General features: G+C 37.3%; 1 protein-coding gene across 3 annotated transcripts; it reads right to left on the bottom strand.

Moving 5' to 3' along the window:
- Positions 1-262: 262 nt before the first annotated feature.
- On the bottom strand, positions 263-14,132 carry LOC139144737 (m7GpppX diphosphatase-like). 3 transcript variants are annotated; one of them, XM_070715463.1, is made up of 6 exons: positions 13,606-14,059; positions 9,527-9,681; positions 5,498-5,825; positions 3,005-3,150; positions 1,990-2,214; positions 263-1,681 (listed from the first exon to the last, which is right to left on the bottom strand). In XM_070715463.1, exons 1-6 carry the CDS (start codon positions 13,688-13,690, stop codon positions 1,415-1,417), a joined length of 1,206 nt encoding a protein of 401 aa, XP_070571564.1. In that variant the 5' UTR covers positions 13,691-14,059; the 3' UTR covers positions 263-1,414. The 3 variants fall into 3 exon arrangements, with proteins under 3 accessions (XP_070571564.1, XP_070571566.1, XP_070571565.1); XM_070715465.1 differs by lacking the exons at positions 9,527-9,681; positions 13,606-14,059 and adding an exon at positions 14,109-14,132; XM_070715464.1 differs by lacking the exon at positions 9,527-9,681 and having other exon boundaries at positions 13,606-13,718.
- Positions 14,133-17,074: the final 2,942 nt, after the last annotated feature.

Below are 17,074 nucleotides of genomic sequence, written 5' to 3'. Positions count from 1 at the left end.
GCTAATCAAACAATATTTTTACATTATAAACACTTGATTCACTGCATCGCTCCAGTATCCTGTAGCAGTGACTTTTTTACAAAAAGATGACTGTGAAACTTTATTACAGCTCGGCTAGAGGCAATTCAAATGATACCCCCCCCCCCCACCCCCACTGCAAATAAAGATGGTATCCATGAAAATGGCATCTTGACCTTGAAGTCATTGTATATTGAATTTTAAGTGTATGGATCCAGGAATCTAACTATCAAGACTATGTTGATGACCATTTGTCATATGCAAACTTTATTTCTTGAATACGAGCTACATGTAAGGTAGTCTACAGTACATATCAATACAAAAATAGAAAATCTCTGACTAGTAAAAGTATTTGAGTTAACAATGAAAAGTACTACTATATTTTCGTCTGAATAGCACTGTTCCTCAATATTTTGCAAAAGTTTTCTAAATCCAAATTGTTTGTTCTCCTTCATACTTGCATGCACTATGAACCACATACAGTTACTGTGCCAATGTTATTATCAGGGTTGATATGGTTTGTGTGTATCTGTGTGTGTGCGCGCGTGTGTGTGAGAGAGATGAGAGATAAAGGGAATGTTTATTTTCTTTAATTAAAAAATAATGTTGTTTTTTGAAAATTACATACACGGATTCTTCTGGCTCCATTACAAACCCTGATTATTTGACAACAAAGAAGGTATTAATGATTGATTCCAGCAAAGTATTCTGGTGGCAAAATTATATTATTAAAAGATAACTTTTACTGTCATTCATAATTGAGAATCCTACAGATTTCATGTATGTTTACCATCATAAAATTAGGCTTTATAGTATTTGAATTTTACTCATTGATCTCAAATGGAGTATAGAGCAAGACAAACTTTCACTAAACCTTACAAATATGTAGAAATACTTGTTCTTCTAGCAATTTGTACAAATCTGAAAATTCTAAGAAAGAAACTGAAGTTGAATTAGACATCTATTACATCACTTTAGAAGATTTCACACACACACACACACAGTCACACAGCAGTTAATCATAAAGTTGATGAAAATTGTTTGATACGTGTGGAATTTGTGTGTACATTTAAAACTTAGTGAGTGACAGTTCAGGTGTCAATGTTTAATGGCAGTATGCAATGTTGGTCCGTGGTCAATATTCAGAGAGAATGTATCTGAATTACTGCTCCTGGCTGAACATTATTTGTGAAAGGTTTGGTGCACCATACAATTACAATCATTTGATTAGCTTTGTTACTTTTCATACAAACAACAACTACTTGCAACCACTGGATTGCCTTGGACATCAACCCAAATACGCATTTTCTGCCACAGGAAAATAGCAGTACTCTATTATTTTTCTAAAAAGAATCTTGTAAAACCGATTACCATAAAATGCAACAGTCATCACAGCCTAAACTTTCCCTGCTTCTCTGAATTTCTGAAACAATGGATCTTTTTCTCTGACAGTAAAAGTCATTGTCTTCTTCTGGTAGTAGTCATGCTGAAGTTGGATATTGTCAATGACGTCTGATAAAAGATGTGCTTGGCCCACACGACTGCCAGGTGCATCAAAGTTGATGTGAGTGAAGTGAACATGTAGGTGGTAATATGACGGCTGATAGTGAAGGAATACACGCAAATGGTTCTTTGTCAATCCGTACTTTTCACAAATGAATTCCTGTAGTGGAAATGTAAAATAAAGAACATTTTAGGCAACATTTAACCACAACAACAGAGTTTAAATGTCCATGGTGTCTATGATGAGATTAACAGTCAAGTTGCCAATCTGGCAGGAAAGATTGTTGGTATGAAACAATGGCAACTTTCAGTAATATATTACCAATCATTAGTAGAAAAGGAACTTGAAGGTGAAGTGAAAATCAAAAGTGGTGAAAAAAATAATGAAAAATCACAGCTTCTGTTCCATTAAGATGGAGACAGATAAAATACCCTACTAATGGAAAATCAGTACTGCATAACACTTACTGTGCCCTTTTCCTTGATGTTTTGCAGAAGTGGCAGATGACCTTCCGTCAGATCCCGTATTGACTTGATGTTTCTCTTATGGCATATGGCATCGATGTGCAGATTATCTATTTGGGTTTGATCCCATTTCATATCTGGAGCCAACAGATATCCTATCTCCGGATCTTCATCTTCATACAAAATTCTATCAGCCTCTGCCTTCTTGTCCAGGATATTGTACACCCACTGTGAAAAAACAAAACTTTGTTCTAAGGTTTTGATTTTATGCATGTGAAATTCAAAAGAGATCATTATTACATGCCTCTATGTGAGTACAAATCAGTGCATTGATTTGAATAGGAACATCCGGCGAGTTAGCAGGCCAGTGAATGATGTACTGACCGGTTTCCATGGTTACCCAGTACAGTGAAGCCCTTTGACGTTTTCGGAATCAAAGTAGGCGCTTAACGCTAGATGTAAAATATCCATGCGCGCACTACGATTTTGACTTTTGTTAAAATCAGTTTGATGCTGGTCGATAATGGTAAAATTGTTTGAAAATACCTTGCATGTAACTAAATGTCATTTAGCATTAACTGTGACCAGGCATGTAATAAAAATATTATTGCCTGAATGCATGGGTTTATGTGCCCTCGCAGCAGGAGACAATTTGCCCTCCTGGCTTTGGGCAAATTGTCACCTGCTCTCAGGCACATAAACCCATGTATTCAGGCAATAATATATAATGTGAAACAAAAAGGGAAACTACCAGTCTCTCTCTATTTGCTTTTACATTGGAGAGGTAGAATTATCAGCTGGGTTCAGTTCCGTCCTTTCACAGAATGTCACATCACTGAGGCTGCAGCTATTACACATATTATAAATCACATTATGTCAACAGGATATCAGTATTTTATCTCTATTTGACCTTGCATCTGTCTTGAAATGGTTTTTATACATTTGTTCAATTACTTTGATTCGCCATCAATTCTGAATAAAAATAATGAGCAAATGACAGTGTTTGAATCACAAATACCTGTATACTAAATGCCCGTGATGTGATTGATGGCAGTGTGATGTTTTGATAATCGGCAGCTGTCTCTTCAATCAAGTAGACTTGTTGTGATGTGTACTTCATAATATGACGTTCAGTGGCAGGGTAGATTATTCTTGTGCTGATCCCTAGGTGATGAAAGGCAACAACTTTGTCAATGACACTGCGCTTACAATGATGAAAGTGAGTCAGAAGTAAGTTTGACACATCAATGATGAAAACTGTACGACAAGAAATTTCAGAGAGGACTACATTTTGGCTGGTAGAGATAATAAATTTGCAAATTCTACAGTTATTTTCTCAGATCCAACTATATCAAAATATCAAAGTTGTTTGTAATCTTTCTTACACTTTTGGTGGAAAAGTTGTTTTCCAAACAGACCCCAAATTTTATCCTTGCAAGTTTTTACCATCATAGTTAATCAAAAATGAAGTTATCAAGTTGTCTTAAGGAACCTAAATTACATTTTTGGAAGACAAGTTACAGTTATGGTTTGTTTGTAGAAACCAATGATTCTGAAAGCTATCCAAACAGAAAAGAAATTTGAAACAGCACTCCATTAAAAACTTTTTTTAACATTTTTGAATGAAATAAATTAACTTGCATAGGATTTAAAGTTCTATTGCAATAATGTTATCATTTTCAACAAGTGCATCTTGTACCGGTATATCGGCAAAGAAATGTACCCAGCATTTTGTAGTTTGATTATACAACCATTGCCAGATACAAAGTTGCCAAGCTATTATTTTGAACACAAAGCTGCTAAAAATGATGTGACTCAATATGAGAATGATAAAAAATTTTGCGGAAAAAAGTGAATATCAACGGTGTGAGTCCAAAAAGCTGAATTAAATTATCAATGGGGGTAAAGTGGAACAGAAATTTGGTCTACATGAAATAAGAGCTGCAGGCCAAGAGCCTGTTGGTGTATCTTTGTATCTCATACGGTGATTCAACTACAATGAAGATTCATATTGTAAAATTCTGATATGTGTAAATTTTGCTGATCAATAAAGCAACCACCCTGTAGGTTACAACGGGTCATAACACAGCCATGGGAATGGTGGGGCTATGGATATAGCACATTGTTTTGTTGGGAACAAAATACAATCATGGGAAGGTTGGGCTATGAATGGCAGCAGTGGTAAATTAAGTTCCCTTTCATATATTGTGCGAAAGCACCAATGTCAACTGCTGCAGCGAAGAACAGGATGGCTTGGACAGTCTCATTATACATTATCAGTGTTCTCCCTGAATAAGGTAACAGGGGCGTGGCACCCTCTTGTAAATTCCGAGCGCCCCCTTGCCAGAAATGAAAAAGATTTATTTTTTTGAAAAATAGAACAATAAAATGTACGAGATAAAAAGTTGACGGTGATTTACAAGCAAAATGCAAGCGTGAGCGTCGATCCTGTAGGCTGCAAACGTAATTCTCATCGATCTTGCAAATCTCGCGAGTTTGTGATGTCATCCGAGATCATAGGCCCATGTGCAACTCATCGATGGCAGCCATATTTGCATGGCTCAGGCCGTAACGTTAGCCACGGTCCCTCCATAGGGACCAGTGCATTAGGTAACCGACTTAGCTGAGTAAACATGCCAAGGAGCTTGAGGGTAACCAAGGACAGCAGAGTATACTGAAGTTTTTATAGGAGGTTAGAATTTCGCTTGCGTATTCCTTCCCAAAGCAAAACGACCTATTTTTAGGCTCGGCCGGACGTGTATCAGGATGAGAATACGTGAGTGTTATGGTGATAATTTTGACATCGATGAATGTATGTCTGTCGCTATGTTTTCGTTTTCAAAAAATGTAATCTTCATTGAAATCAGTGAACTAGAATAAAAGTTATCGCAACACTGTCTCAGATCTCTTTCCTCTGAGTTTTTATACGAAAAAAATCGGAAAAAATACTACTCCCAGATGCCACCAAATAACACCATTTTAACCTCTGTTTTTTCAAAAGCTCCAACGGCAGGAGGGGGACACCCCCCTCCTGACCTCCCCCCGCGACCGCTTACGCGGTCGCGTGTGCTGCTTCGCACCACGTCTTCGCCCTCTTGTCAAAATATCCTGGGGAGAACACTGCATTATGTTTACTTTTTGTACGTCCCACACAAGTTTGTAGATAACATCGTAGATAAAAGGAACTGACTCATTTGAGTGAAATACTAATCATGTAACTCTCCACCCCACTGTTTATCCTTGTGTGTCTATAAAAAAATATTAGTATCAAGGTTTGTTTTAGCCAGAGTGCTGTCCTAATTAACTTCGGTCTCTACTATCAACTCGATCAGTAATTTAGCAATTCCCTTGTGTGTTCTCTATCCAGACACTTAAATGAGTCAGTTCTTTTTATCTACAATGTTATCTACAAAACTTGTGTTCCACGTACAAAAAAAGTAAACGTAATGTATATGAGACTGTCCAACAATCCTGTTTTTTTGCTGTAATAAGTACATGTATCTATACATACCGTTGAGGTTTTGAGGTGGATATCCATTATACACATCATAAATATCATTTTGCATTATTCTCTGAAGCTCCATTCTGCTGGATAGCATGTCACCAAGGGTGTCCCTATCGAATGCAGTCTTCTCCAAGATGACAACAGCTGGTTCATCAGAACCTTTAAAATGTCCTTGTACAAATATTGCCTTGCTCTGTACGACTTCATTGAGTACCTTGTCGACCACAAAACCTGTGAAATCTTTCCTGGCTTCCTGTACATCACCACTTTCACATTTAGCTTTCTTTGCAGCTGGCATGCTGGTATTGTCATCTGCCATTTTGTCCTGTGTGTTCTTTTATAAAGATTACCAACATTAATACATTCACTGCATGGATACTAAAGTGTGATTAGATTGGAGATTTTCTATTAAAACAGTTATTCAAACACAGGCCGTTTCAATTAACTCATATCTTTTATTACCAAGAAGTGAGGCACGTGAGGCACCTTGGGGCAACACTGCTGCAGCTACAGTGTACCGGTATAGTGTTTACACAATCATGTATATACCACATATAGATTTATGACCACAAGAATGTTGATAAATATGGACTTTCGACCTCACGTTTTCAATCTAGCCCACAAACTAACTGATCACAAACAAGGACTTCTTGACCTATCATTTTGTAGCAAATGCATCTAGTTTTGACATATACATGTAGGTATTTAACTGAAAATGTAGACTTTGATCCCCATTCAACAGAAAATTTTATGATTGTGCTTTGCAGTGTGAACTGTCAAAGGGCAAAGTACACTGGCAAACCACTGGAGACCCAGTAACCTGCTTGTTGTTGTTTGCGTCAGTGTCTTCTGTTGACTGCGCAATTGCGCATTTTGAACCATTGTCTGCCCTGAAAAAGTTACTGACAGTGCGGAAATCACGCACAAAACACAGCAAGCAAAGACGTCCCATATATGAGGGTGTTCCAAGTGCACAGTGTAGCGACCTGTGAATTTACTGTTGTTTCTAGTCATAATATTCCCTCGGAAAAGACAAAATATCACCTGTCATTCAGCTTTGGTGACGTGCATGACATAGAGTGTACACATCAAAAAGAACTGCAAACAACGTAGTTTCGGTTCAGTCTCCATGGATTCTAATGCAATGTGATGTTCATGTTTTGATGGCGGTAAAGTATGAAAGCAGAACTTGAAACAATGTATCAATGACAGAATTATGAAAAATTCCAGCTTTAGCATTGTGTAGGCACGCTGCAATGACAATCTCAATCGCAATGAAAAGCAATCATTAATTTGATCACTGCACATTTTCATGGATTTAAACCCTCAAAGTCAGACAAAATGTCAAAAGGGACAAAAAGCGTCACATTTGAGTAGCGGAAACCTGTGGGTATCAAATCGACAGAAGATGGAGAGCAGCCAAGCACATCCATCATGATGTCAATGATAGTTCTGTATGAAACATAGACAACACAACTGAACTGGGTGACTATCGTTCCTAAGAGTAAGAAGGCAAAATCAACACCAATACTACCCCTTAAATGTCAAGTCTGCCCCCTTATTTTGATGATCGAAGCACAAATTGCCCCTTTCAAAGAACATGCAGAGAAAACACTGTGTATTGTTGTTAATTTTTATATTGGTCTTGTTGTTGTTGTTGTTTACCAATAAAATTCAATGAACATAACTATTGTGTTGTTGTTGTTGTTACAAATGTAATGTAGATGCCATAAGAAACACTACTATAATGTCCTTCTAGTACAAGGGCAATATAATGCAACTCTCTCCCAATGTACATTGAGAGTGTATGTTGGGAGACAGTGTAAGTATACCAAAAGAGTACGTTAGGAGAGAGTTGCACTGGGTACGTCAAATAGTAATAGTGTCCTTGTAGTGTATCTTAAGACATCATGACATAAACATTATGTTTGAAACAACAACAACACAATACCGGTAGTTATGTTTGTTGAATTTGACTGGTCAACAACAATAACACAACCAACATACAAACAACAAAACAACCTGATTACTGGGTCCCCCAGAGGGCAAAACCAGACTGTCATCCGACCCCCAAATCCTAGGCAAAACCTCAAGCTACTGAGTGCTGTCATGAAACCACATTGTAAAGTCTTCAATTTGGCAGCGCAGGACCTAGCCCTACAAGTATGGCAAGAGTGTCCTAGCTTTGGTATAGCCAAAGCAGGACACTATTGCCATACTTGTAGGAGGTGCAGGTATGGCGAGACATGATTTTTATATTCCGACTGACCAAGTCTTGACCTTTTACCCAGACATATCAGGCAAGCAGGCGGTACAGCCTTTTCACAGACTGTATCAAGGATTAACAAAGCTTGAGGAGCTGCATGCTGATTGCCTGGTTCTTGGGAAAGAAAAGTATTTACTAATCTCTTTTCCAAAGATAACATTTTAATAGATAAATATGATCATGGTGTTGTCAATGTGTTGGGCTTATGATTTGCTGACAATGACAGTGAATGCAGCGTTGACGATTATTGATAAATTTACTGTACATCAAGTCAAAAGTTCAGCTGGCATATTTAAATAGCATAAGGCCATGACGCGGTGAGTCTGACCACATGGAAACCAGGCTCATAGTTATTAATATATATATAATATAATATAATAGGCATGTTATAATATTAATAACTACTATATTAGTAGCATTAGTTACTTATAGTTGTCATTATTATTAATTAGTTTTATTATTATAGATGTATAGAATTGGATGGGATGGAGTGTGCGTCCATCTGTTTGTCTGTCTGCCACCATTTCTCAGAAATAGCTTGACCTATTTTAACCAAACCCAGACAGAAGGATAACAACCTACCGGTATGTTGAGTAGGTGCATTTTGTGTTGAAATTTGCATATCTTTATTTTGGGGGCAATTTCTGCTGTTTTGGTCAAAAATATTTTTCTCTCAAAATGCTTGTCTGATCACTTTGAAATTTAGCATAGCAATTCTATAAAGTAACCTCAATGAGACTTTCTCAAAGTGTGGCAAAATTTGCGTAATCTATTTGAATTTTTGTGGTGAAATCTTTCTGTCAAAAATCTTTTTCTATGCAAGTGCTGGTCTGATTGTTTTGAAATTTGGTATGAAGGTTCCTAGGGGTAATCTATGTCAGATCTTATCAACTTGTGCTGAAATTTGCATATGTGAATTTATTGGGAAATTTTTGCTATTTTTAGGTCAAAAGGTATCTTCTCTGGAACCCTAAGTCAAATTGTTATTTGGGATGGAGGTCCCTAACGGTAACGTAGCTGAGGCAGATTTTGTTAAATTTTGACAAAATTAGGGAAGACGCGTAGTTCAATAACTCTGACGCGGAGTAAAATAAGTTTAGGTGTTATTGGACGCTATTTGACCTTTGACCTCAAAACACCTTAACGTCAACATGGGGAAAGAAAGAGTAAATTTTACATTTTTTACAAAAAATATACTTCTTAGCATTCAGTACTTCACAAATTAAATCATGGTCAGTCCAAAACCTGTGAATTGGAGTGAAATTATGCTGCTAACCTACAATTTCTACCAGTCTGCTCGCAATCGCTCAGTACAGTGCGCGACGGGCATCCAAAACACGCCTGAATTATGACGTTTTTCTTGTTAAGTTGGACTAAAAAGGTGTATCATAATAAGGTTATTCCCAAAATACCTGAATTTATGTCCTCATACATCGTACACTTCAGTATTGTCCTCGACGCTACGCATCTTGGACAATACCTCCACTGCACGATGTACTCGCTCGGACATAAATTCCGGTATTTTGGGAATAACCTTATTGTATGAAAAATGACTATCTAAATTTGATCAAAATACATTTGAACAAAGTCAGTTAAATAGTTAAATATCTTCAGCAATTAGAACAGTAAGAAAAGGTTAAATAAAATTTTTTATGAGTGTGAACTATGTAATGTGAAAGTTAATTATTTGTAATAAAAGGAAAACATCAAAAGCCAACAAAATGAGTTATACAGTAATGGGCTGGTCATGCAGTAATAGGCTTACTTACATTTGTCGTCTCTACTTTTTGTTTCTTTGCTTGCTTTTTTTTCCCTGAAACAACTCGCTTCACTCTCCAATTTGGGTGGCAAAAGTTAATTTTATGTGGATTTTGCGCTTGCACAACCGGGTAATATTTCCACATTTTGAATGATATAGCAGTATCTGTGGTGAGTTAAGTTCATGAGAATAAATGGAGATTAAACTTTAGTAGCACAAATGAACATCAACAACATATCAAAATGAGGAAATAAGTATCATTTGAGAAGGCCCATCACCTATATTCAGAGAACTGGGTCCCATAATGACCTTGGAAATGCACAATGAAAAGCTACACTTTAAAGGGGCATTAGCTGTAAATTTCAGCTATTTTACCAGTAGTTTTAAACTGTTTAGTTTTGTGTATAAACACGCCCTGCAGCAAGCTACAATACCAAGTATTCTGTTTATCAACGCAGCCTTTCTATGTACAATGACCACACACTGGGATTGTTAAGATTGAATTCTTGTCCAGACTTAATTCCAATTATCAATGATTACAAAGCTGACTGAACACATTTTAGGCTGTGTTGACCAGCTAAATTTCAAACCAGAAAAAAACACTGAAAGAACTCTTTATGGACAGAGGATGTTTGACTGAGAGCATGATTGAGAGTGAAAATACATATAACTTGGTCCTTGCATCACCAAAAAAAGTGAACTGAGGACCAAACTGAAAATTTCTCAATTTAAGTTATTTATGTATAGAGATTGTTTGTGGCTATAAGTATATGAATTAAGCGTCACAAAAATATGAACTGAGGACAAAGTTGATAATTTCTCAGTTTAACTTTATATCTATGAAGGATGATGTTTGAGGCGGCTCAAAGTATTTGAATTATGTGAATAAATCATAACCATCATGATAAAGTTGATTGTGACCATGTTTCATGAATGTTTGGGAGTGAAAATACTAAACTTGGTCCTAATTTAAAAAAATAGCGTCAATGACACTGTAGCTCCCATCCTGAACTATTTAGTGTTTGTTCTCTGGTCAGATATTTGAACATGTGTGAAAGGGATAAAGTGCATGAAGTGAAAATACTTAAATGAAATGTACTGGAGACAGTGAAATATGTTTAATGTAATTATTCAGAATGTAAAATGGAAAAAATACAGAATTAGATATATCGAATACTGTGATACAACCATTAACTCAACAAGTCATTTACAATGACATAGTCCCCACTTGTAATAGGAGTATTAGTCTTGATGGGGCAGGAAAATGTGGTCATTAAGAAGTATCACTGGAGTGTATATGTTGAGATCTATGGGCACATAGGTCTATGTCGTTGTTCCCAATTTGAAACACATGAGGCATGTCTAAGTTATGGTTCTAAATCGGGAAAAAAGATCAGACCTCTAGCAGTATTGGCCAGCCAAGAAATACATATGCGCATTATAAATGAGGTACAAGATGTGACATCTTAAGGTCTAATATCCTATCAAAATTGGAGGGTATAGAACTTGTGGTTACTGAAATATGCATATATATGTATAATCAAGGTCAAAGGTCATCGAGGTCACATGACATTTTGAAAAAAAAAAATTATATTGCTAATTAATCCCTATATGCCAAAAAATCAGATCTCTAGCTCTATTCGCTTGCCCAGAATTAGATGTGTACATAATTAATGAGGTAAAGCGTGTGTTGTCATAAGGTCTCCCATCCTACTAAATACAAAGGACATAGCACTTGTGGTTACTTATTTATTGACATAAACATATATTTTAGGTAAAAAGGTCATCGAGGTCACATGACATTTGGTCAAAAAATTTCTCTCCTATAGTTATCCCTATATACCAAAAATCAGACATCCAGCTCTATTGGCTCGCTCAGAATGAGATATGCGCATAATTATTGAGGTACAGTATGTGGCGTCATAAGGTGTCCAATCATACCAAACATGAAGGGTGTAGCACTTGTGGTTACCGAGTTATGGAAAAATATGTATATTTGAGGTCAAAGGTCACCGAGGTCACGTGACATTTTGTCAAAAAAATTGTTTTGGCTAAGTTAGGCCAAAGTAATTAAATTCTTTGTTTTGCGTCCCCACCCGCCTAGGTTTTTAAGGTTTTCATGAAAAAACACACACAGTGTATTTGAATAGGAAATTTTAGGACATGACCGCTTAGCTTTTCTGAACTAAAATTTTGTTACAATTTTTTATTTGCTGCAATCAAATTACATTGTGTTAATTTTCTTGTGTGTGTTTTTCAGCCGCTTAGACGCGTACCTTTTCCCATTTAGAGTGGACGCAAAACAAAGAATTTAATTACTTTGGCCTTATCCCTATATACCAAAAATCAGACCTCTAGCTCTATTGGCTCGCTCAAAATTAGATATGTGCATAATTAATGAGGTACAATATGTGGCGTCATAAGGTGTCCCATCATACCATACATGAAGGATGTAGCACTTGTGGTTACTGAGTTATGGACAAATATGTATATTTGAGGTCAAAGGTCACGAGGTCACGTGACATTTTGTCAAAAAAATTGTATTGCTAAGTTATCCCTATATACCAAAAATCAGACCTCTAGCTCTATTGGCTCGCTCAAAATTAGATATGTGCATAATTAATGAGGTACAATATGTGGCGTCATAAGGTGTCCCATCATACCATACATGAAGGCTGTAGCACTTGTGGTTACTGAGTTATGGACAAATATGTATATTTGAGGTCAAAGGTCACCGAGGTCACGTGACATTTTGTCAAAAAAAATTGTTTTGCTAGGTTATCCCTATATACCAAAAATCAGACCTCTAGCTCTATTGGCTCGCTCAAAATTAGATATGCGCATAATTAATGAGGTACAATATGTGGCGTCATAAGGTGTCCCATCATACCATACATGAAGGCTGTAGCACTTGTGGTTACTGAGTTATGGACAAATATGTATATTTGAGGTCAAAGGTCACCGAGGTCACGTGACATTTTGTCAAAAAAATTGTTTCGCTAAGTTATCCCTATATACCAAAAATCAGACCTCTAGCTCTATTGGCTCGCTCAAAATTAGATATGTGCATAATTAATGAGGTACAATATGTGGCGTCATAAGCTGTCCCATCATACCATATATGAAGGGTGGTAGCACTTGTGGTTACTGAGTTATGGACAAATATGTATATTTGAGATCAAAGGTCATCAAGGTCACATGACATTTTGTCAAAATATCCGAGATATATGCGTGAACGGATGGATCACGGATGGACGAACAGACGGACATGACCCAATCTATAAGCTCACTGGACTTCATCCGTGGGGACTAAAAATTGTGTCACTGCATCCTTTTTGCAATATGAATACGATGAGAAACACAATTTTTATTTTTCGTGGCCTTATACATGGGAGTCTATGGAGATCTGCCTTATACATGGGAGTCTATGGACGTGTAAACTAAAAATATGCAAATTTCACCACGATTTGCCAAATTTGGGAAAGGTCACTCCTATGCACTTCCATACCAAGTTTCAAATCAATCGGACTTGTGGTTTCAGAGCAGGAGATTTTTTGACCAAAAATGGGAGAAAATTACAAAAAAAATTCATGAAAAATAGCAAGTCCAAGATACTGACCCAAGATGTGCACAATCATTTCATGTCAGCCCAAAGTACTTACATGCTAATTTTTCATGTAATCTGCTCAGTGGTTATTGAGTTTTTTCAATTTGACTGTTTTTACATTTTTTCACTTAATTTGCATATTTTTGGCAATGACAACTTCATTTGAACAAAATCTCATCTACAGCCCATCATCCATGTACACACCAAATATCAAGATGAAATGTACAGCGGTTTTGGAGTTTTTGATGTTGACGGACAGACATACAGACATACAGACATACAGACATACAGACATTTCCCTAGCCTATAAGAATAGCTTCCATTGCATATATACATAGGGCTATGGGAGCTAAAAATGTGAACTGGAGGATAATCAAAATTAGTTTGTATTTGATGGGCTTCAGTAAACTTGAATAAATGATCATCACAATCGTCATAATCAGCCATGATGTATGGAAGGAATACGCATTTGATGACATTACCTGCCTGTTTAAACAGCGGTTTCTCTGCTGTATCGATCACATGTGCCGAACAGAGCGCAACGTTGTCAGTGAAAGAGACTATCATGTGTCCACTAACAACTTTGAGGTCAAAGGTTACGACTTGGTCGCTCGATATATGAAAATTATGTCACGCCGTTTCTGGGGCCCGTATAGCTCTACATGGCAGGGCTGTGTGTTCCCGGCGTTATGGCCTCCTGTGGTGGGAGGCCGTATAAACGCCGGTAACACAGAGCCCTGCCGTTCAGAGCTAGGGCACGTAGGCTACGCCAGCTGCAGGACGCACGGGCATTCGACTCAATGCAAGCATGGATGTAAAAAATGATGCAAGCAAACCATCACTGATACAACCAGTGCTGGTTGCAGCATCAGTGACGGTTTGCTTGCATTGAGTCGAATGCCTGTGACACAGGACGTAGGCCCCAGCTGGATTTCTAATCACAGGCTCTTGACTCAATGCAGACGAACCGCTAGCCGTCACTGACCAACAAAATGTGAAAGGATTAAATAATATCTATCTCTATCATTGGTCCATTGACTTGGGTCCAATTGGCGTGGGGTCCAATTGACCAGTTCCCGAGTCAAGAGCCTGTGTTTCTAATATCCATCAGATTCTCGAAATCTCTTCGATTCTCATAATCGAGCTCGTTTGCAGGTTTTGCGAATAATACACTTTTCGGTCTATTGGCTTTTTTGCCTGAAGTCTGAAAAAAAACTTTGAAACCTGCACAGCGGCGAAAATGATTTCCAAATTCCCTGCTGCACGTTTCGCTTTCTTACCTTCGTCAAGTTGAAAGGTCGGAGGTTGAAAAATGGCGCATGCGCATTGGTCCGTATGATATCGATCGCGCGCGGTTTGTCAGACCATAGGGGAGCCAGGGAAAAACAAACAAAGAAATCAAGATCTATTTCAAAAATAACATCTATTAAAACTTTCGATTTTTCTACATTGTATACCACAATACCAGGTGATAAATTGAAAGAACGCTTAAAAACATCATCAACCAAGCATATTTCTACAAAAACGGTTCACACCGTTACAATTATGTGCTATTCGGGTATAATTCTACATATTTTGTAAAAAATACTACTAATGCTAAAGTTTTTTATACCGAGAAAGACATTATCAGTATACTTGATTTCCTCATCGACAACATATTTGTTGAATTTAGGGGACAAATTTTCCAACAGTGTATAGGAATTCCTATGGGTACTAACTCCCTTGCCGACATTTCTGTTCTTATACGAGACAATTTATCCAGAATCTAATCAAACAGAAAAAAGGTCTCTGTAGCTAGAACTTTCAACCTAACATTAAGATACATAGACGATGTTATTTCAATGAATAACTTCAAATTCAATGACTATCTCGCGATGATTTATCCTCCAGAATTGGAGATTAAAGAAACTATAGAAACAGCCTCTTCTGCTTCATATCTGGATATTTTCCTTGAATTTGACACTAATGGTCACCTTTCTACTAGGCTATATGACAAGAGAGATTATTTTAACTTTAATATCAATTTCCCACATCTCATCAGTAATATTCCGCTCTCACCAGCTTATGGGGTATACATTTCCAAACTTATTTGATATGCAAGAGCATGCACTTCATATGGTGATTTTCTAGAGAGACATAGCCATCTCTCTTACAAACTGTTAAATCAAGGTTACACGGCCCCAAAACAACAACCGAAATGACCGATCTCTCCAAAACTAAATGATTGTTCATCTTTTGAAATGGTTGACGCAGGCTTTACATATTAGAGTAAATATCAATGGTTTTTGGTAACAGAAAGAAGAAGTGAAGGATTCTTAGCTCGACAGTCATATATATGTATGATCGGTTACATCGCTTGCTTTAAGCGTGTTAAAGTATAAGCAAGCGATGTAATCTTTGTGTATCAGAAAAAACTACACATTTATATCAGTGCTGACAAATCTACGCTGTTAAACAAACGCTCGGAGTTGGTTTCAAAACAAATATTATTCATCAAATTTTATATTGTGTTGCAGTTGAGTATGCATATTCAAAATAAGCGGTTGCGGCCAATGGCAGGTCAGTTATTAACGAGGAGGAATTTGCTGCGGTGTTCTGCATTTTGAGAGGAATTCTGCTCGTTTGTTGAGGGTTGATTTGCTGTCTGAATAAATTATATGGAGTTTTTTTGTTATGCAAAGGTAGCAGCGTTTGGTTTTATTTGAATAGGGGGGAGCTCTGTCGATGATTGACCATGTATACTGAGACTGGATTCACAAATAATGGTGAGGGGGATGTGGGGGGGGGGGGGGCATTGGGCAGTTCGGCTCGCAGATGTTTGACACTACCTGTTATTAGCATTTTGTAGAGTCATATTCCTAAGGCAATTCTTTAAATTGTTCATTATAAACGCATCAGTGGCCTTTTTGATTTACCAGTCTAAGTCGATTTGAGTTAATCCAACTCTGGCCAGGTCAATGGCACCTGCTGAAGAGCACACAAAATGACGATCATGAGAGAGTATGCAAATTGCGAATCCCTGGCTACATCAAAATTGACCATACTGGAAGGTTAAAATATTCCATCAATAATAATAATAATAATAATAATAATAATAATAAAGTACATTTGTAATGCGCCTAATCTCTGAGAACAGAGCGAGGCGCAATAATGACAAAGTACACCGTATCAAAGGAAATGTAAAATCACCGGGGCTTGAGACTGGGCGACCAAAAAAGGTTAAACTACTTTTTAAAGAGAAAAGTCTTGAGAGAACGGTGGAAAGAAAGGGTAGAGTTGGAGTGGCGAAGGTCAGAAGAAAGTTTGTTCCATAATACAAGGCCAATGTAAAAGAAAGATCTCTCGCCAAAAGTCTTTGCGGAAACTCTTGGAATACTGAGAAGTCGAGAATCTGAGTTGTCTTTTTGGAGTGTATTGATGTAGAAGCTCAGAGAGATATTGCAGTCCTGTATCCATAACTGAATTGGAGCAAGTAGATACAACTCTGTAGTGGATACGAGAACTAATAGGCAGCCAGTGTAATTTTTGCAACAGGGGTTGGACATGATCGTACATTTTTAGTACTACAGACGAGACGAGTGGCAGCATTTTGCACTCTTTGCAACTTGTCTATAAGCTGTTTAGGGCAACCATAAAGGCAGGAGACAATTGCAATAATCTAAACGAGATACAACAAGTGCAGAGACCAATGTTTGAGTAGCCTTTAAAGAGAGGAAGTGATGAATAGAGCAAATTTGTCTAATTTGAATGTCCACAGCCTTGTAAATATTCTACACGTGTTCACACATATTCATGTCAGAGTCGAGTCAGACTCCTAAGTTTTTGACACTGGGGCGAAAATTATATCAAAATTGCCTAGATTCATTGATGAAGGGAGAGATTATTTGGCAGCATGTCTCGGTGAAGATACAAGTATTGCCTCTGTTTTACTGTCATTCAAATGGAGTTTAG

This window comes from Ptychodera flava, chromosome 12, assembly GCF_041260155.1.
Source record: "Ptychodera flava strain L36383 chromosome 12, AS_Pfla_20210202, whole genome shotgun sequence".
Taxonomy (NCBI): domain Eukaryota; kingdom Metazoa; phylum Hemichordata; class Enteropneusta; family Ptychoderidae; genus Ptychodera; species Ptychodera flava.
Note: the sequence above shows the minus strand (reverse complement) of the source record. Positions and strands in the feature narration are given on the sequence as shown.